General features: G+C 41.7%; 3 protein-coding genes across 5 annotated transcripts in view; all 3 read left to right on the top strand.

Moving 5' to 3' along the window:
* LOC106746977 (cystinosin homolog) overlaps positions 1 to 1,485 on the top strand; it is a 20,666-nt gene extending 19,181 nt beyond the window's left edge. For all 3 annotated transcript variants that reach the window (XM_014624191.1, XM_014624186.1, XM_014624190.1), the window contains one exon: positions 1,400 to 1,485. In XM_014624191.1, the coding sequence (XP_014479677.1) occupies positions 1,400 to 1,469 (70 nt within the window). In that variant the 3' untranslated portion in view covers positions 1,470 to 1,485. The remainder of the gene's footprint in view (positions 1 to 1,399) is intronic.
* A 174-nt stretch (positions 1,486 to 1,659) lies between these two features.
* LOC106746978 (39S ribosomal protein L55, mitochondrial) lies at positions 1,660 to 2,902 on the top strand. The gene is made up of 3 exons (XM_014624192.1): positions 1,660 to 1,835; positions 1,912 to 2,021; positions 2,472 to 2,902. The coding sequence occupies exons 1-3, from the start codon at positions 1,677 to 1,679 to the stop codon at positions 2,800 to 2,802; spliced, it is 600 nt and encodes a 199-aa protein (XP_014479678.1). The 5' UTR covers positions 1,660 to 1,676; the 3' UTR covers positions 2,803 to 2,902.
* Positions 2,903 to 10,622: 7,720 nt separating this feature from the next.
* The window catches only part of LOC106746986, a 31,214-nt gene continuing 19,906 nt past the window's right edge, over positions 10,623 to 21,930 (top strand). Inside the window, exon 1 of the mRNA XM_014624202.1 lies at positions 10,623 to 10,664. The gene's annotated coding sequence lies outside the window, so the exon portion shown is untranslated. The remainder of the gene's footprint in view (positions 10,665 to 21,930) is intronic.

Genomic DNA, 21,930 nt, shown 5'->3' with positions numbered 1-21,930 from the left:
TGGCATTATATGATATATCATAAGTAATTTTAACACAAATTGGAATAATTTCATACATGAAAAAGTTGGAATAAATAATAGAATGTAACGCGAATCGAATATGACTGAATTACGTATTTAGCAACATTATTCAACAAATTATAAATCACAAAAGGACACATTTATTATGCAGCAACACTGAATGTAAAATAAAAGTACTGCTTTATTAAAAGAGTGCAACATGGAGAAAAATATATGAAATAGATTTTTTCTGTAAAGATAAAAATTTGTGTTAAAGTCACAAGGCCGATTTTATTTATATCATTACAATAAAAACTGTTCGCATGCTTTATGCAACCAGTATTTATCTTGGTGGCTGAACTTTCGTTATCTCATACGATTTTTCATTTTCCACATAGATAAGATTTTAAATAATACGCGTTGTATCCTATATATATATATATATATACCTATTTATATTTTTTATATTTGTTTAAAATGTGTAATTTCAGAAATATATATCCCCCTATATAATAAGGCTAATTAATATAAGAATCGATCATACGCATGAAGCATGTTTCTATGTTTATATTACGGTGCGCTATATTTGCACATTGGATCGGAGGATCGCTGCGAGTTTCCTCCGAATTGCACGATAGAAAAAACTATGCGGCAATTTCAGATATAACTTGTTTTTTTTATTTATTTATTTGTTTTTAAATATAAATATAAATTAATATAAATGTATTTGAAAGAGTTTGGTCTTTCGAATAAGAATTTGGGTGTTCAATAGACATGATTTCATGTGTGTTTTATACACCGTTTGAACGAATGTGTGTGTTTCATTATTAACCTGGGAACAGACGCTTGTTCTTCTATTTTGAATTACAAAAGAAGCCATATAAACGTTGTGTATAATTGTTTAAAAGTTCCGTTATGGTAACTGCAATTCTTGTTATTTTTTATGTAACATTTTTTTTTATGTGACATTACGTTCATAATAAATAAACAAATAATAATAAACGAATTAAAAAATTAGAAAGTACGAAGACATGACGTCAAGTTATGAAGTTTTGATCCTCCGATGAACAATAAATGTACAAATATTCCCGGACAATTTTTTAATGAGACGTAACGTTTAATGAGAAGACGTAACGGTAAGTCTCTAAAAATTAAAGTATTAATATTTACTGGAGCTTATCCCTTCGCCATATATCGGAAGAATCGGCCATGCTTCCCCAGTTAATTTCAAATCTCTAACTCAACTAACCCTGCTAATTATCCAATATTTTATTTAAACTCTTTATGTAAACAAGGGACATATAATGTTTCTCGAACGCGGCTAAGGGAGATCGACGAATCTCTAACTTCGCCGTCACTCGTCAATGTGCCTAAAATCTGTCGTAATTCCTTTCCACAGGGATCGCACAGATTATATCGTGGTACCTGGCCATTGTCAGGAGGAACCCGAGGGCTCGTGCAACGCATAAATACACTGTCGCTTATCACCGTCAAGTCAGAACGCTTAGAAATAATATTCGTCGCAGTGGAAGCACTTTTTTCTCCTCATCGACCAACAACACGCTCGATCGCTCGTATTGCACAAACAACAAAAAAAAAAAGGATCGAATTATGCAAACGGCCAAGAAACCTACCGTCGATCGCATTTGCGATTGAAAATATTGAGTTGACTTACCATGAGCCGCTTGTTGTCGCTCTTCCGATGTATATATGTAACTCCGTCGAAAGAATATCGCCTGGCGCTGTTGATAACGACGCTGTTCTTCTCGTGGAAACATGCTGAATTAATCGAATTTCATTATTGTATTCACACGCAAAAAGCACTTGAACACCATGTATGTTCGTATCGTCTGCGCCGCGCAAATTAAAAAAAACGAGACACATCGATAATCGCAGTTCGATTGTCGACAGCGCACGTGGCCGCCGATTCGTCGCACGAGAATATCACGTGATAGTCTCGCTCAGCCTGCGCAGAGCTTGTTGTCGCGTCAAGTCGTTTATCTCGTCGGTCGCACAGTCAGGTAAGCTTCCTCGTGATTTCACGCTGCTCGTCAGTATTCTGCAAATAGACAAAAAGAACGATTAGCTAGTTTTGCAGTGATCTTGAGTGATCAAAGGATCTAATGACTTACGTAACGTTTCACATCTGTTGTTTAAAGAGATCGAGATAACCTATGTGATACTTATGTGATATGAAGTATTGTTGCTTCTCTAATGATATTTTGTATGTTAGGAAAAGAGAACACGACACAATCGTCTAATCGTATATTTTGTAAGAATACAGTTGTATTTCAAAACTGTACAATTACAAAAAGAATTACTCTATGTATTGTGTTAGAATTCTTAGTATTGTTACTTAATATGTTACAAATGTATAAAAAAAATATATATATATATATATATATGTTAATATGCATGTTGTGTATAGTAGTGCTTTAATGACCTATGAACTATATAAATATTTATTCCAGAATGAGTATCGCTTCTCTTGCACGAATTGGCAGCTCTGTACCGGCTTTCAGCAGAAACCTGAATTGCTGGACGGCAGCAATCACAAAGAAGCACAGAAGAATATACGAACGAACGTATCCTACAACGCTTGTTTTCTCAGATGGAAGCAGTATAGAGATAGACTATCACGAACCACGAAAAATAATAATTCTTCCATTGAATCTTGCTGAACTAACGGAGGAGCAACAAAAAGCTAGGTTCATGATGCGTAAACCAAAAACTAAAATAGTGATAGATGAAGAGATTGAGGACAGCTTCGATGAGAATAGATATCTCAATTTTAAAAAGTGAAATACTTTAGCGTTTCTGAAATTGTAAGGAAATTGTAATTATACACGTTATTTATGTAAAAGTACGAAATAGTATCTCTTTGTTGTATCTACAAAGAAAAGAGCCTGTTTTGTATATTTGCGGTTTTCTATATTATCTTAATTGTCATAGTCTGAGTTTTATTATATGAAATAGCGGATGTAAATACTATTACTAAAAACATTTGTAATATATACATACTATGAAATGTAGTGGTAGTACATCTAATCTCATACAATAATCATCATATAAAAGAATGAATTGTGCACAAATATAATTATGAATAAAATAGGCATTACATTATGACACCGATACTGTGTAATGATGTAAACATTATTATATAAATGAATAATGTTCATAATCTGTATGATAACAACGAATAAATGACACAATGAGAATGTAGTTGCATCATTAATCCTTTTCTTCCACAAGTGTCTTGTCGTTGAAAGTACTGTGCAAAATACTGTGCAAAAACCGGTCAAATTGATATGCAGATTGTATCTTAAGCACGACATATAGAAGTATCTTTTATAAAATATGATAAGTAGAATTTCTTTCATCGATTCTCATTGGAAGCGACCTTGAACTTGCCTGAAAAAGAAAGTAGACTACATCTCGACGGAGATCGAATCGATTACAGGTGCAAGCCGCTTTCGAATAATATTCCTTTCTCAATTGGCAATAATCATTCGGATAAACTTGTTTTCACGTCCGGATGAGGGGGTTGCATGGTTGGTCAAGTGAAATTTCTACGTAACGCGCGGTATGTGAACGAATTGATTTGACTCTCGGTATCAAGCAACATGATCTCTCTTCCTATATTCGGAAGAAATCGATCACCTCGTATTTGATTGAAATTCACAGGCATTATATACAAACCCAGATAGCATAAGAATGTTGTATAAATGTTCTATATTTTCGTTACGAATATTTGTACATTTATAGAATGTGCTGAGGACACTATTTATGTCCTATAGTATATGTCCTATAATATGTTCTTGGTATATTCGAATGACACTATCACAAATGTTCTACGAATGCACATAGAATATTTTATCGAATGTTGCAAGCAAATACGTGTGAAGAGGTGTCTTGGGACTAAGCACGAAAGCAATCTCACACGTGCACACATTGATTTATTTCCAATTCAGTTGCACTTTGTACTCATATACAGGATTGTCTACTTTTTTTTTTAGCCAGATCAATGCATTGCGTAAATAAACCTTGTTGTAAAAACCGTTATACGGTCGAATATCGTAGTAACTTCAATAAGTGTTAAGACTATCATGCCGCGTTCTGTACGCAATTCGACGCGTAAGAGCGACGAGCGCATTATCTATTATCGTATTCCGTTCATTCTTACCGATATTTTTAGAGTGCCCGAAACACAGAGTGCGACAGCTCGAACCTCTGTGCGTGACAAAGACACGACATTGCTCGGCATCACCAACGGTCTCCTCCACGAGATACTCGCTTTCCCGGTGACTGTTTATCGGCACTTCGAACACGACGAACGCGCGACGCTTACTTTCGGCACTCCCGGCGACGATGATTCGCGCGCGAGACTGCCCTTCGACGAGTCGGAAACGGGCGAAGCACCGATTTCAACTTCGAACCGCCATTAGATCGCAATCGTACGATGCGACGTAACGGTCAGCGCTCCCGATAGTCTGTGCGGGATATTCGCCTACGACGGTAATTGGGCGATATTTTACGACGATCCACACACGACGCTCACTTTCGGCAGTTCCGGCGACGATGATTCGCGGGCGAGACTCGTCTTCGGCGAGCCGAAACCGCGAGAAATACGGGACGTCTCTACGAATACGAACCGTCGCGTCGCGGTCTGTCCCGTAACTGTCGTTGGAGACGCCGTCAATTGCGATTTTCGAGGCATCGATACGCGCCGTACTTCACTCGGCATCCCTTGGTCGGTTTCGCGCGATACTCACTCTTGCGACTTCTCAAGCGTGCATCGCCACGACAAACACACCGAACTTGCTTCCGGCATTCTCCGGGCGACGGTATCTCGCGTCGAGGCTCTCTTCTCGCGAATCAAAGTAAGAAACAGCGATACGAGATCTCCGAGCGTAACCAAACGAACTTTGCGACACTTCGCTCGACACTCCCGGGCGGTTGTTTCGCAGTTCTTTCGCAATATTTGACACGGTGAACGCGCGACACTACTTTCGGCACTCCCGACGACTGTAATTCGTACACGAGACTCACTTTTCGGCGAGTCTAAATCGCGAGGAACACGGCGGAACGGCACGTCGATTTAGCGCGCAGCGTCCTTCCCGCGTTCGACCTGAACATGTCGCGGTTTTCGGTGTACCACCAACATACTCAATGCGGCGAATCGCCCAATCCCAACGATTCATTAATTTATTAAACAGCGTGCGATATGTAATGTGCGGCAAAGTGCTCGAGTACTAATATTTTAAATAACTAAGTAAACAATGCCGTTAAAAGCTGACGAATTAACGCGAATTATCCGATTGCCATGTTATCAGGGGACAGTTGAAATAATTCGTCAAAAACTCACGTAGTGATTTCGGTACTGCGAGCGATCACTTCGGCTTGCAGTTATATCGTGCAGGTCTATACAGGTTATATCGTTTCTGATTGAACTCGAGTTGCGATTGCTCCGTACATATTGTACGTTGTTATCCTTCGTGGCGAATTTTGTACGCGAATAAATGAATGCTGGGAGTGTCGAATTAAGCGACGGACGACTGTTGTTTTAGCGCATCAATTGTGAGCGAGATTAAACGCGATGTCTTTTTATACTCGCAACTCGTGTCCGCTGCATTTGTTCGGAAACACAGTGCCGTGCGAGCAAAGTAATGCGTTCGTTGCTGTTTGACGAGACGAATACCTCGCAATCCGGTGCTCACGGTTACGATTCTGTGCGCCTCGGTAAGAGTTTATACTTTTTTAATATAATAGCATTGCGACGACCGAAATAAGTGAAAATCTGAAGAGACGCAGTTTGGAGAATAAGTCGGACGCGATAGAGTCAGCATAAAAGTTGCAATAAATACGTCTGCGAAATACTTGCGTTAAAATACTCTCAAGGTCGTTGAAAAATACCGACTGCTCGTGTACCGCGACTTAGGTGAACATGGCTTCGTAAAAGTCCCTCTCATATATTTCTTCGGCGGATTTCTAGAGAGAACATAAAATTCATAGATTACAGGTTAATTGCTGTCAAAATATTGACGGTCACGCGAACTCCCGTAAGGCTTCTTGTGGTATCTTGTCGGTCACGTCCGCCACGTCAGTTCGTTTGTGTATGCGTTTGATACGTTACAGTGACTCGAGTGACACCACGACTTACGATGTAATTACTGGTCTTTAGACGGCAACGTATTTTTGCACAAGTAGCGCACGTGCTCCCTCATTTTTGCGGCATGTCGCGTGACAAGAGAAGCTCGGCCGCAGCGTGCTCGCACGTACGTAGGGTACGGGCTCCTCGCGTTTGTTTTAGAGCGATTTCCTCCGTGACGACTTTCTCCGATTCTCGCCTCCGCACGTCGGCACGCACTTTTCGTCCTCGCGCTAACCGTAAATAATTACCGGACGAAACGGCGGATGAACTTTCGACGACGTGCTACGACTGAAAGTCTCAGTCGTCGCGGGCGGCAAGCGAAAGTGATGGAACAGGCGCGAATATCGCTATATATGATTAATTACCGTTCTCGTACGCATACCCGTTCGATTGGAAAAAGCCGGACACAGCCACGATTTTCCGTGATCTTTGCGAACGCTAAGTAACGTTATATAAAAGCGCGATAGTATAAATAATATCGAGCTATATTTACTCGAACGATCAATTAAGTAACGGTGCAAGAAGAAAGTAAAGTGACTGATTCAGACAGCATAGAAAGAATCAGTGTATCTATGTGTGTGCACTCGGTAAAAGANGGGGGGGGGGGGGGGGAATTTCTTCAGAAAAGAAAAATATATTCAACATATTTTTTTAAATAACTGTGATGAGTTGAAGGAAAACTGCCGCGCTGAATAATATTTCTTCAACGACTATGTTATAAACAAGCAGAAAATCAATGTTTTTAAATAAGACAATTTTAATATTTTCTCATTTATATACTTTAAATGCTCAATATACATAATTATATATATTTAGAAAATTGTATTTCTCAACGGTCAGTTTTATTTGGACAAAAAAATTGTCATCAGGAACGTCCGTTAAAACGATCTTATAAATTATAATATTTTACTTCGATGGGGGATCGATATGTGGACCTTAAAAGATTACGATTGAAAGGAAAACGATTTTTTATTCTTTACAACAGTCTTTCCCCTTAGAACACTTTAAACAAAAGATATTTAAATTGCAAGAAACTTTTAATAGCCTATGTGATCCACTCTATTTCAAAATTATAATCAGGAACATGGCACGATTTCAATAATTACGGCGTCGCGATTTAATAATTTCTCCTAATTATGTTTGCGGAAGCACGACGCTCTCGAGTCCTCGATTGAGAGTTTCAAATCAATATAGAATCAAGGGATTTCTACAAATTACTTCCGGTGAAGTGAATTGACCTCACTTTTCGACTCTCTGCGACCTACTGACTTTCAGCAAATATGCGATTACGTATAAATATCTAAACATATACGTTATTTGACTTCCCAGTACGTGTAGAAGCCCACTTATGTTCTCCACACTACTATTGTATAATGTATCTCTGTTATTACAGGAAACACAATAATAATGTGCGCAATAGCATTAAATTGATAATAACATCGAATTAGCTGCATTAAAATATTTTAATCCGCCGCTGATTTTCTCTGCTTTCGCCAACAAATTGAGAATGACTAACTGTGCGTGTGCTTCTATTTCTCATAATATCCAGAGATACATATTTACCAAACTTCGTATCCTTATATCACGACATCGAAGTTACTTGAATAATATCAACAGCATAGTCGGGTATTCAGACAAATTTGAAATCATTATATAAATTAAATCATTTAATTTTTTAATACTAGAACCGCGGCAATTTGGATCTCTCCTAAAACCACGGACAAGTCACTTTTGATTCGCTTTTTTTGTAATTATCTGCAGTCTTTTTAAACTTTATGATATTGTTTTATGATAAAGAAGTTCCTTCTAGTGGTTCTAATGTTAATACACAGCATAAATAAACTACCACTGTAAAAAATTCCTGACATTCTTGACGTTTCAATATTTTTTCATTAAAAGTCTGAACCATCTTTCGAAATCTGAGCCGACTTGAAACTATTAGCCTTTCTTCTTCACCACTCGAAAGATTTTTTCTTGAAAATTCCTCCAATCATTTATATATTTCTCCTTATTGAGCTTCATATCGCGTAGCACGGCCCGATTATCCCACAAACTAGATTCGTTACCAGCATATCGAACCTTCTCGATGAATGGAAGAAACATGATATAATATGTAGGCATGTGTAGGCATGTCGATAGAACATAATTGCGAGTACTTTCGATCACGGTGAAATCACCATTGCGACAGAAGCGAGAAAACTGTGCTAGGCTTTGTTAAGCAACAATGAGCCACACAATGAGCCGCCTGTAAAGCACTGGAACGCGTTCAGCATGCGATAGCATCGAAGTGACTCGCACGCAGGATGTGTTCTATTATAACAGATTTTATTAATCGCTCGCCGATGCAATGGAATCAGATATCAAAGCGGTGACGTCAGGGAAAATTGAGCAGGACATATTATCGTCTAGTCGATAAGAATTTTAACATTTTCGACTGAAACGGTATTACATACAGACATACCGGATTGTTGAGAAGCAAACAAAAATAGCACTGTTTCGTGTAAAATTCTTAATTAATCTTTCTTATCGGCAGTATGATTTCAAATATGAATTTGTGTGTAAGTAGCATCCCATCATTTTCCAACGGTTAGACAACGCGTCTTGCCCGAGAAAATTGTTTTCGCTCCTCGCAATCACCGCAGTCGAGCGTTTATCAACGGTTGCAAAGAAGTTTCGCCTGGTTAATCGCGGAAACGTTATTCTTGTTACGTGTTGAAGCTGTCCTTATTCTTTTTTATAGATAATTTTACATACGTAATCTCCGGTAATCTACGAGAGTAACAGTATAGGCTCGACTTCCCGATCAATGCAGTTACGCGAACGGGATCAAGATAAAGAATTGCAGACATGCGCGCGTGTATACGTACATATAACCGACTACGCTAATTTTTCATCTGCCAATCTGATCGTTTCTATGCGTGCTGATTAATTACTCCCATTACGATTGCACAAATTAATTATCGAGCCCACCAAATGTCGACGGTTTAGCTTTGCAAGCTGAAATTTTGACAGTACTGTAAATAAAACGGGGCTAATGAAAATACATGTTTTTGAAAGCCCCACGTTTAATTTAGAGCATTTAATTAACGGCCTTAATGAAAGATAATTTTTGTAATTTCGCGACTGTGCACGAACGCGGTGGGCGTAACAATATATTAATCGTATATTCCGCATTAGTCTTGTATTTTGTTTCTGATGTATCATTTCTTCTTTTTTTTTTAGAAATTCTACAATATGGCCTTCCTGACTACTTTACTGCCGGATGCAATTCCCCAATGACATCGTCGCCGCCGCCGTCGCCTTCGCGAGCTGGTGAAGAACTCACGAAGTGGAGGGACCGACGGCCGAACCGCAAGACACGGCGTTTAAACACCGTACGTTCGCTCGTGGTAGGTAAAGAGACGGTGTAATACCACGGTGGGAGTCAGTTCTGTTATAGTAGGCCACGAGGCAGCAGCTCTCGCGCTTCCACAGGCGTTGCGCGTACACCGGCTCGCTCTCTCTCTCCTCGTTTCAGTTCCAACGCGCGTCGAAACGCGCATCGAGCATCGCGCCGTGAAAATCAAATTACGACGTTTATCGAGATCTCGCGCGAATTTTCGTCGACGATCAACGATTGCGCAGAGAGAGAAGAAAGGAAAGGAACAGAGGGGAGAAGCGTTCTCTCGTCTCCGAAGAACCGCCGGGTCGTTCGCGAGATCAAATCGATGTCGCACCGCCGCGACTTTCGTCGCGCGAAATTGACGCGTTTCGGTACTGATTCGCCGACGGGGAACGAACGTGAATCCCGGTGCCTCACGAGGTGCACGAGTGTCATCGCATCCGCGTTATAAACGCCGCCAAGACGTCGTCAGGTTGTAAGAACGACTTTAACAGCGAACTTGCGCAAGAGGAGAATTTAAAGGCTTCTAGGAGAGGCTCTCTCGACGGAGAAAGCAGACGGCCGATCGAGTCGACGAGTTTACACCGTGACGGCGTCGCACGCTCGTGCCGTCCCGCCGTCTCTATAATTCAATATCTTCTGGCCCCGCGGAATAGTCTTGAGAGGATGCTCGGAATGATGAAAGTATTCGCGATCCATCCTTATCGCTACGCTGCGCACTGATTTATCGCTGGAAGCTCGCGAAGGGACCCTTCAATGGCGATTCCCCGACGCCGAGGTATCAAAAGAGGCGAATAATCGCGACTGAGAGAGACCGGCCTTGTAAGGGAAAGAGAAAATTGTCCAGATCGCGGGGAGGACGTCGGTCTTTTTCCCGTCGACACGTAGCCGATAGAGCCCTTCCTTGTTTCCTGTTGCCGGTCTCACCGCCGCGTGAAACGCGGGGATACAAGCTCGTTGAAGTCCTTCTCGTGTCTTCCTGGTGGAATGCACCGTGGTGGCACGATGGATTCCTAAGCGCTCGCAATGATGGTGGACTTTTAAAGAGGCTTTCGGGATAGTTCCAGAGACGTGAGATGATCGGCAAACTTCTCCTGGCTTTTTGGATATTACGATGGACCAGTTATTTCGGTAAGTGACGTGCGATCTTATTGGCGTCTCCCGAATACACGGAAGTACGTTTAACTCTTCTCACGTTCCAAATTTGGTTTCACGAACAGCGTTAATTTTTGTGACATGTGTGTCACAGAAGTGGTACGAAACACACGCTCATATCTCATTAAAAATTCGATCTCACTAAATTTACAAGGAGAGAGAGAGAGAGAGAGAGAGAGAGACGAGCGAATTATTGAGTCATCGTCCAGTGCTCATTGGCTGTTTGCGTTTCACGAAAAATATCTAGGACGCTCCGTTGCACGAAAAAAAAAGAAATCGGCGAATTAGATTTTATCGAGAATTCATGAGAATCGCCTTTCGTACCCCTTATCGGGCAAACCGAGAAAAAGTAATGAAATAAAATAATAGTTTTGAAGGAGATTTAATTTATGTAAAGGTAATAGCTTGCGAGCGACGTGTAATTTGATCAACCTTAAACAGAGGAGAGTAGCCGCCAACGCTTGGACTACTTCGATCGCTTCTCTCCATTGTTCTCCGTGATATAGATTCGTGGTACCATGTGTTTCCCCGTTGTACGTTACCGTTAACAAATCCGGGACAATTATTTAATCGTGTAAACCGGACCGTGTTGAGGTCGACGGTGATGTCTTAAATTTTAAGTGCGTTCTAGACGGTGAGAGACCGAAGACGATTTTCACCGAGCGCTCGAAGCGAGGTCAAAGAAACGCAATGTTCGGACAGACTTGCGCAAATATTTGCATCCTAATAAGCAGATTTCGAATTTATGCGAACATGGGGATTTCAGCGATCGTTATCGGTTTTTTTCACGCATTGTATATGTATATTTCAGTCTGCATACGTCGTAGCGAAGCTATATTTTTGCAATTGCTTAATACTTTGAAGATCGGGGACACAAATTAATGTCCCAGTGTAGCCAACATTTGCGGACACTGATCCTCAAGGTGTTTAAAGCGATTTTGCTGTCCGCACAGAAAATTCACGAAGATATTGCAGTCGGGCGGAATTTTCCGTTAAGAAGTATTAATATATAAAATAGTTAATATATATATGATGAGAATAATTGTCACCTTGAACATCTTTGAAATATGAGAATAGGAGAAAAAAATTTTTCTCCTAACAGAAATTGAATTATTACCAATGGTTATCATTTCGGGTACTTTCTGTAAATGTAAACTTTTTCACTTTTTCACTTAGTCGTTAATAAGATATTTTTATTTTTCAGAGAATAACACGAATTTCCCTATTTTGTATAAACGAAAGGTAAACACAAAAAATAGATTCAAAATATTTTTTGTTTCATACAACGCGAACATGCAAAATCGCTTATTCCACAAAATTAAATTGATAAGACTAACATGAAGGAAGTAATCATGAAGGTAATATGCAGTAATTTCAGTTCAATGTCACATCGTATGATACACTAACCGGCAAGTATTATCAGCTTATCGCTTGCAAGCACTTAAGCATGCTTGCAAGACTTAGAAGCACGAAAAGATAAATTGCGATACGCAAATTATTCCTAAAAGTCTTATCGTTACAACATTCTACTGTGCGGGTTTCCTTTTTGTGTCGCAATACAACATCACACGCTGGCGCTCTTCGGCGAAAATAAAATTGGCGCGAGAGGGATTTCAAGCGTGATAAGTTAAATGCAGATTTCACGGACACGTTGCCGCCGGAGGCGTTCGGAAAGGTTACTCTCCGATAGCAGTGAAAGCGATGCTCGCGTACTAATATTACATGCACGCACGTGAGAGACGTCGGGGATTAATGCAACAATCTTGGAAGGTCTTGCGCGGTGATGCACGACATCCGCACTAACGCATGACCAGATCCTCGACTTCACCGACGGAATCTTTTCTCGCATTATTCGCGGAGCTGCTTTAAAATCGCGAAAGTCGATTTACTATTACTAGTTCCGCGATAACATATATTACATTATTTATAACTCGATAACCGCCAGATAAGTTGTACTAAAATTATTCGAGTAATCTAAAAACAAACTGCGCCGCGAATAGCATAGGCTAAAATATAAGTACAAAATTGTACAAGACTAAATGTAATAACGCGAATTTTAACAAAACTGTTTTTCGTGTAAAATTCGACATTTGCGGAATAATTTTCGAGAGACACGCTTTCCTGATTAATTGTGTAACGCTGCACACAGAGAAAATATTGTAGTAAAAATTACTACAAAAGTTTGTGATGCTGGAATATACCGGAATTACGATCGAAATTGTTACGTGTATTGTAATCTTTGATGATATGTACTTTAATAGTAAGCGTTACTAAAAATTATGGAACAGTAATTACATACATAATAATTTCGATAATAATTCCGGAATATTCCAGCATTGAAAACTTTTGTAGTTACTTTTGCCACGATATTTTCTCTGTGTTGCTCAGGTATAGAATCGATCTCTAGATTGCATTAATATTCCAAAGTATCGGTTTACTTTAACCAACATGATATTTCGACAGTCTCGAATTTTTCTGTCACGCAAGATGCGTTCTGAAGATAATTTATTCTCGTAATTCTTAGTTACTCTATAAAACGCCAATGAAACGCACATACATCTAAGGGAGCGATAGAAATGCAGCGTGCGATATTCCGCGGTCTTCGTGAAAGCGTTTGTTTGTCATGACTGTGCCCGTGAAACTGCAGGCGCGATTACTTTCGTCGGTTATCCCCGGCAGAATAATTCCGATCACGATAATAATCCGCGCTCGTTTGTGCATTCGTAAGAACGCAAAACTGCCGCGCAGAAGAAGCGGGAAGAGCACATTCTCTCCGAAGCACCGAGCTCACGACGGTGCGAACGCAACGCAGAAAGTCGCTGCACCTTTTTCGACGTAACGGCTCAATTATCTCGAAGGAGGGAAAAAAAGACGATATTACCGTGAAACGTGGAGATAATTCGCAACGCTCCTCGTATTCTGCTAACTATCCCCTCAAATCGCGAGTCACTCTTTCTCCCGTGATTAAACACCCGGTCGTCTGTCTCGTCGATCAGCTTGATTTCAATGTTGTCGCGTTTGCCCCGTGAAAGCGGCGCGATAAGGGAGAATTACAATCGGGAACAGGTCGCGGCTCGTTTATCGTTAATCGCAACCGGACTTCGCTGCTTGCATAACGCAGCGTTTAAAGACCCAGAATATCCGCACGGTGGCGTTAACATGCGTGCGGAACACCTGCAGCATTTTGTTCCGCGTGTCACGCCGGATTAGCCTTTTCGCGCGCAGGACGCGCGAGTTCAAAGTCGCCTTTCTCCGGGCAATTAATTTCTCCCCGTAGCGCGAGAGGGAGGGGAGAGCGGAAGAAGATAGAGATCGGCGAGACGTGCGGATAGAGAGATCGTATTCATTGAGCACGCGGAGCGTTGTTCCTTTTCAATTAGGTCGCGTCATTGCGCGCTATCCGATAGACGATCGCCAGTGGATACCAGTCGTCTCGGACGCTGTTTCGCGGCAAGCTGGACGTTACACGGCGTGTCTCGTTGGCGAGCTCGAGCGTACCACCCGACTCGTGCGGCGCGACTATTTTACATATCTCGGGGATCGAAAGAGAAAGGTCTCCAAAAGAGGATCTTCCGATGTAGGTCACGACGCGATCGCCGCGTGTCCGCGGCGGGCGCGAACAAATCGGAGTAACTTTCGAGTGACTGAGCGAAGTCCTCCCTCGCTATTCACCGTCGCTCGTCAATGGGATTCGCTTCGCGTCCGCAAAAATCGCGAATCGAAACTCCCTACCTCGCGCTTCGGGATAATGAGGTATCATGGTATCGACGGCGGTCGCGCGCCCGATATCGAGCGCCGAGAAGATTAATGGTCGCGCGCCGCTCTCTTCGCTCCCTTTTCAACGGGACGACGTCGATGATATTTCAACCGATCCTCGCCGAATTGGGTCGTCGTGCCACTTTATTCCGCCCACCGGCTTTTGCGGAACGGCCCGCGTAGAAAAAGACGGAACGGCCGTTGAACGAGCCGAGTCGGTCTCGCAAGGATGAGCCGGTCTCTTTCGCGCGTTCGATTTCAAAATGCGAGCTCTATTCTTCGGGGGCCATCGTCGATGTTATCGTTAAACCTTCGGTGCCCTCGCTGTTTAAGAGTGAAAGGAGCGAAGTGGCCCATGTGCAACAAAGACCGTTGCGCAAACCCCCGTTGACAGCGCGCGTACAACGCACTTCGGCGGTGGCGCGCGATGCTCGTTGGAAAAATTTTCCGCAACGGCGCTTTGCGTAAGCTGCATTATGTCATTACGTCGCGACCCGCGAATAAGCGGTCGACATTTGACGAAAAAGCCGCGAACCTGGTAGCTCCCCTGCGCTCTCGACCGCGACGGGTATCGCGAAGGGTGGACGTAGGGGAGAAGCGCGAAAACTGATATACGCGAAGAACTACGCCGAAAGAAGGATTTAGTGGCGAGATTTGGTTGAATAGTTTTGATTAAGTTGTTTAGTTACTTTAACCAAATCATGTAGTACCTAGGATAATATTAAGACGCTCTAAGACGTCGTGAAGACGTCCTTTCGATAATGAGACGTCGTAAAACGTCGTGGACACGTCTTTTGGGCAATAAAACGTCCTAGAAGCATTGAAATCACATTATTTGGTACATTTATATAATAAACATACAAAATAATATAATTTCAATGCTTTTATTTTATTCCTTGACAATTTCCCGGCAAGTATCATGGATACGTCGGTTTTGCGATCTATTTTCTCGAGACGTGATTCGCCCAACTTTTTAAAAAGCAGTTATTTGCAAGATAATATGCAATAATCATCAAAATGTGACCATATACTTTAGTAGAAAAATATCGTCGTGTTGCGGAGAAATTTTAATTCTACACCTTGAACACCGAGATTTCGAGTCTACATCCAATCTGGTGCGTCGGTCTTGGCGCATTTTCTGCAATCTCACCTCGCGATGGCAAAACGTTGGGGATAAATTAATTCAGCACGCTCAATGGAAATTCAGGCAGGCGGGCAGGCAGGAAGAAAAATTGCGGAGAGCACGCGCGGCGAGAACGGGTCGACATGGAACGTCCATTTTCATTCGCACGCAACAACGCTTATAAAGCGGTCCAAGGAAAGCGCATTACGTCCAAATAAACGTCCACGGCGGAAACCTCGGAACGTCTGATTATCGAATCACCTGCGTAATAGCAATTTTAGCCATCATACCCGGCTTCCTACCGCCACCGTCGTCGCACCGCGATCGCATTATGCCGGTGGTATTGTTTCGCCGGTCGTTTCATAATTATGCTAACCCCGATTCCGGGTTACGGGGAAGCGCGATGACGTTTTCGGTCCGTCGGCCGCGATGACACTGAAATCTGCCGCAGAGGAACGGACGACGAAAGAAAAAGCGGACAATTATTTCCAGTCGCGCGGCATCACGTCGTGACGAAACGGCTTGCCGGCGACGGCAGTTGCTCGCGAAACGGTATCCCGCAATTTCTTTGTTTCTTTTGAAGATGACATTGGACCCGCGACACGTCCGGCAGGATCACCGGACAACGACCGGCCGACGTGGAAACATGACTCGGTTACGACACCCACGCGTCAAATTGTGACGCATGCTTTTAAGGAGGTTGTAAGGTGAAATGGATTTGATAAGAAATCGGTGAAACTTGATGGACGCATTATACACTGAAATATTTCAGCCTGTTCCTTTTAGCTGAATCGGCTGCGCTAGTTCGAGAAACTGATACTAAAGCGTGAGGATCTCGCGTGTACGCTGCAATGTGTATGTAAATTCCTTGAACTAGCGCAGCCAGTTCAACCAGAACAGATCAATTATCTGACCGCTCGTGCAGTTAGGACAAGGTTGAGCATTTGACAGCTGAGACATTCGCAATTCAAGTTGACACTTTTCCCGAACACATCTTTTGAAGGCAATATCTCAAAAACCAAGCTTTTCCGAATGTATGTTTGTTAAGAGACTTTCTCAGCTATTTTTCAACATAGAATCTGTCCTGTAATTTTGTCGGCAGGGTTCAGATACATACCCTGTAGATTCACCTGAGCTTCGTTTCAAATTGACATTCATTATTTTAATAGTGGAATAAGTGTATAGAAATCTAATTTTTTGCTTGATGAATACTAGAATTTATCAGTGGTTTCCTTGACGTGCCGCTACGAAAATACGACTCCAAACCTCGCAACCTCCTCAAGGATACGATCTCAGCGAGAGTAGCTTTTTTGCAAATCGGTCGCGCGAAAAACCGTCTTGAATAGAAGCTTCACGCGAGTTAGCGTCATGTTTCATTGAAAAATCACCTTTCCCGAGAGCGAGTGAAGAAATCACGGTGTATCGTAAATAAAACGAATGCGCTTAGAGCATAGACACAAGCGGATGAGAAGTTCCATCGCTCCCACACTTTCTATTCGAACGGCTTGCTCGTACGCGCGTTATAACCGATAATAACATACCTTTCTTTTAATTCATTCGCCTATTTAAATAAAATGCTCGATTTATCGGCGCTTGTTACTTTCTCCTGCATTCCGTCGCTCGTGATAGTTGACGCGTTTCCTTCTGGCGAGGAGCTTCCTGATAGGGCGTTGAATTTCCGCTTCTTTCAACGCGAATATATCGCCTCGTTTAATATCGCGCCTAATCTTCCATATGCATAACGGCACGCCGGCTAAGCCGGCGAATTGCGGAGAATGCACGTCGCAATCGCTGCCTCTGCACTCCGCGAGTCTTCCAATTTCTAACTTGATGGGGTATCGAGGTGAGACGATGAGTGTATTCGGATGATAACTTGTCTAAATAACACGCGTATTCACACGCGCACGCGGACTTGCGGCGTAGGAAGAAAATTTCTAGAGTCGATGTTGGATACTTTCTCCGATAAAACGGCGTTCGTTTCCTTTTTCCACTCTCGTCATGGATCCTCCTCTCCATCGGTGGCGGTCGAGCCAGGTTTTCTCGGGGTTTCCTAAATAATTACTACCAATACTGTTGCGCGCGCGATCGACCGTCCACTCGATCGACTATTCTCGCGACATAAATGACTACTAGCGTGACATTTGATTGATCAAATATCCGTTAATCAAGCGGTTGTCATTGAGGTTAATTATAAAATGCATCCGTCATTCGTAGTCTTTGTACATTGGTCGTTAATTTGCGATTAATCATTTGGGATTTAGGACGACGAAAAGATTCAAAATATTACAGCCGTTTCTATCGGTGCCGCCCCATTTAAATGTGGCATGTTGAAAAGAAAAATGAAACCACTAAATAATTGGTGAAGTGGTGAAACTCGAGTTTACGCGCAAATTTTGCCGCGCCAGCGTTGAAAGTTAAAAAATGATAATGTTAAAACCGCCTACGTGTGCGGATTAAGTAGCGAGTAACGAAATTCCCACTGGCATCAGCGGGACGAATAATTTGCGGCTTTAATAATGATTCCGAGAAATACCGTTGCATCTGATTTGCCTGCCGAAAGAAAATGGTTTACCGCAACCGACGATTAGGGACGTTTCGATCGCGACTTTGCGTGTATGTATTTTCGCGAAGTGAAAAAGAGGAAGACCGGCGGGAATTTTTCAGGTATGCGAACTTGTATTAGTCACGCGGATTACGAAAGAGTGACACGATAATAAGTAATTACACCTGTTCTCGGTTTGGTGGCTCCTCTTCCGTCGTCTTCCTCTCGAAACTACATTCTTTCCGCGAGGAATTACTTGTTAACGAGCCTTGATAATGCAGAATTTCTTTTGGTTTCACGTGACACACGCACACACACGCACGCACACACACACGCACACGACGCATCTAGATAATTCTTCCCGGACAGCGACAGAAATAATGAATCGACGGGCATTTTCGACTATTTATCTCACGTACACCGCACTATCCACACGTGATACATATAAAAAAGCAATGTTTATCAACGAACATCAACAGCAAAATTCGTACAGAGAATCGAGATCGTTGTATTTGTAATTGAATTTATATAGGATGTTACATGACATACTTTACAAACTTTAAGGACCAAATAAGAAAGAAATAAGAAAAATAAGAAAGAAAACCAACTAAGGATTACGAATTTAGTGTACGAAAGGAAAATAGCCGAGCTGAATTAATACATTATATTAATGACACGTGTGAACAAATGAACAACAATCATGATCTTCGTGCGGCTACTCAATCCATTTTAGATCGCGTTGTAAAGTGTATTAATGCCGAAGAACGTCAATTTGAACAATTTCTGTAATCTATAATTTTTCTTGTTTCTCATTTTCAATACAAAAAATGTTCTGAAAAATTGTGCTGTCATTTATAAGCTTTAAACACTCGTGGATGGATAAGAGTTTTGAATTAGACCTATGTTTATGAAACATTTTCTGCTTCAATTTACATCAGAAACATGCTTCATAAATTTGTGCGGTATCATGTGCAGCGTCATGTAACATCTTATATATTTAGAGCGCATTTAATCCATTTAAACAAATGTATCGATATATCTTTTTATATCTTATTCCCGAATATCGAATTACTTCTGCACTAAAATGTAATTATTGTTTTGGAAAGAAAATAATATCATATTTCCTCAACAGATGGCTTTAGTTGGATTTATTTTATTAAAAAGCAGCTTCAATCCAGATGGCGTAAATAGCATACTGTTGTGACAGCTGACACTCCTAAGCATCATTTAGTCTGCGGAAATCGCATAAAGAAGCGTTTCTCGTTCACTCGAGTTCGGGAGAAAAATGTATTTTCGCCGTTTGATGCGGTCTTACTTCCGAAAAGGGAAAAACGCGATACAAACGAAAAGAAGAAATGTGCGCCGTTTATGGAGAGAACGTCATAACCGAACGCCGCATGTGCTGGAGATAGTTTGTGAAGTTTCATGCTGGTAATACAACACATGAAAATGAGGAGAGCTTTGGTCGATCGGCTGTCGCTGATAACGGCAAGACTTTAATCGAGAATAATCAGTGATACACGACGAAGGAGAGTTGCAGAGATACTCCATTTATCACATATATAACCGTCATCGTGCATTTGCATAAATTGGAATACGTAAATCCTCTTGAGACCTGGGTGTCGCATGATTTGTCTGCAAAAATTTCAATCAACCGCATTCTCATCTGCGATTTGTTCCTTAAACGAAGACGACCCATTTTTTAAACGAATCGCGATGAAAAAATGAGTTATCTACAAAAATGCGGTGTGCAAACGGTCCTGGGGAAAGCGTTCAGAAAAGTCATTGACCACAGCCTAGGCTTCATTTTGAGAGAAGGTCATGCTGTGTATATTTGGCGGGATTGAATCGTATATTATGAGTTCCTTCCAAAGAAAGTAGGTCTTAATTCGGACAAATAATGTGCCCAATTGGACAAACTAAAGAAAGCCATTGCAGAATAATGTCTAGAACTGATGGACAAAAAGAGTGTTTTGTTCCGCCAGGACAACGGCAGACCTTATATTTCTTTAACCACCTGGGTAAAAATATTGCAACTCAGCCGGGATGTTCTACCGCATTCAACGTATTCACCAAACATTGCTCCTTCGGATTACTGCTTGTTCCAGACCTTGCAGAACTTCCTTAATAGTAAGGCGTTCACTTCATTGGAGAATTATAAAAACTTCCAGCAGTTCCTCGCTGAGGAAACGCTCGAATTCGACGCACGAGAAATTATGCAGCCGAAAGACGGAGGAAACAACGGCTCTTAAATTACCGATCGAAGTTGTTTTTAAATATGAATAAATATGGGTAAATTTGCCCCAATTTTGAACTAAAAATATATTACTTTCCTTTCGATTCAATGTTTGGGAAAAAGGATTGCAATATTATACGCAATAGATATACGTAATAATATAGTTTCCACGAGTGTCGCATTTGTCAGAGTTATTGAAACTGTATTTCGACAAATTGGCGTTTATCGGAGCGCGTAGAAAGCGATCGTGCGCGAAGTTTCACGAGCGCGAACAAGACTCGGCGCTATTATTTAACTGCTAAACATCCATTTCCGCGACGTCCCAGTTTAGTGCAATTTCCCCGATCTTTGTGCACTCCTTGCCGTTACGATCGGCGATTACGGTGGCAGCGTGATGACCTTGAAAAGAGATTTATTACACCTTCGCCCACTTCGCGGTGAAAACGCGAAAGGTAGAGCCAACGAAGATCGGTGGCTTTCATCGGCGATTATCGCGACTCGCCTACACTTTCTGCACAATTCCTCTCTTTACAAATGCAAAATTGTCTGTCTGTCCACCGTCTGCGCCGGCTGTGAGATCATTTCCGACTATTCAGCCCTTCCCACGAATCGTTGAAACGTTTCCCATCATTCATTCCATACCCGGGGTTTAATTTCTCGCTTCAGCTGCTTACGTGATCTGAAACGATCTTACGCTCCGACGTCGTTGCACGAATGAAGATAATTGAGATAGGGATCGAAGACAAGAGAACGCGAGAGGATATTGTGTTCATTTCACTGCGTAAACGTGCGTGCACAATTAGAATGCAGATAAGATAAAAGCGAGATAGCTTTTATACGACTTATTTCACTCCGTCCTGGCTTATAAAGTACGACATAAGTGTGTCAAGATTGGTGATTTTTAGCAAGTCGAGGTAATCTCTTCGGTTTCTCGCGGACACTAAAGGCTGAAGTCCAAAGTCATCCTGATATATAAGCGTATCTTTACACCAGAAAAAAAGAAAGAGAGAGAGAGAGATTGATTATTGATACGAATTGATTGGTTGTTTATCGTTTATTATCGCTTTACACAGTAAAACATATTTTTTACCAGCATTAAAACCGGTTCCTGCTCAAATTTTTGTGTTAAATTTTTAACATATCATCCATGTGTCAATTGTACATATTGTGTTTGTGTTATTTCAATATTTTATATTGAGTCGATATTCAACATGTGTAAGTTAAAATAACACTTGAAGTGAGAGAGAGAGAGAGAGAGAGAGAGAGAGAAAGAGAGAGATTGTATTTCGGCAGGTAGATACGTGCACGCGGCCCCCATCTGCCATATCGTGAGTTAAAAAGCGGCCCACTAATGGGTAAACCCGTAATCGGAATATTTGAGTGCACATGTGCAGTCTACATTGTGACCATCAGGCGCAACACGTCAAAACTAAGATAACGGTACCGCGACGTATCCGTGTAACAAAGCAACGCAGCTAAAACGCACGGTCCATGAAAGTTTCCAACGCGTTGCACCGTCGTTCCACTTTTCCAACGGCGCTTACGTGACAACTCGTTAAACAATGACGACATTCGTCGTTGTGAA

Source organism: Dinoponera quadriceps, unplaced genomic scaffold (genome assembly GCF_001313825.1).
Source record: "Dinoponera quadriceps isolate SergipeBrazil2010 unplaced genomic scaffold, ASM131382v1 scaffold1846, whole genome shotgun sequence".
NCBI classification, from domain to species: domain Eukaryota; kingdom Metazoa; phylum Arthropoda; class Insecta; order Hymenoptera; family Formicidae; genus Dinoponera; species Dinoponera quadriceps.
The sequence above is the reverse complement of the archived record's forward strand: the minus strand, read 5'-3'. Positions and strand labels throughout refer to the sequence as shown.

What these genes read in the sequence shown, in the direction of transcription:
- LOC106746978 (XM_014624192.1), top strand. Translation starts at nt 1,677, where the DNA reads ATGAGCCGCTTGTTGTCGCTCTTCCGATGTATATATGTAACTCCGTCG. An exon ending in AAAAAGCACTTGAACACCAT is followed by an intron (nt 1,836 to 1,911) that starts GTATGTTCGTAT and finishes GATTGTCGACAG; the next exon opens with CGCACGTGGCCGCCGATTCG. An exon ending in CTCGTCGGTCGCACAGTCAG is followed by an intron (nt 2,022 to 2,471) that starts GTAAGCTTCCTC and finishes TATTTATTCCAG; the next exon opens with AATGAGTATCGCTTCTCTTG.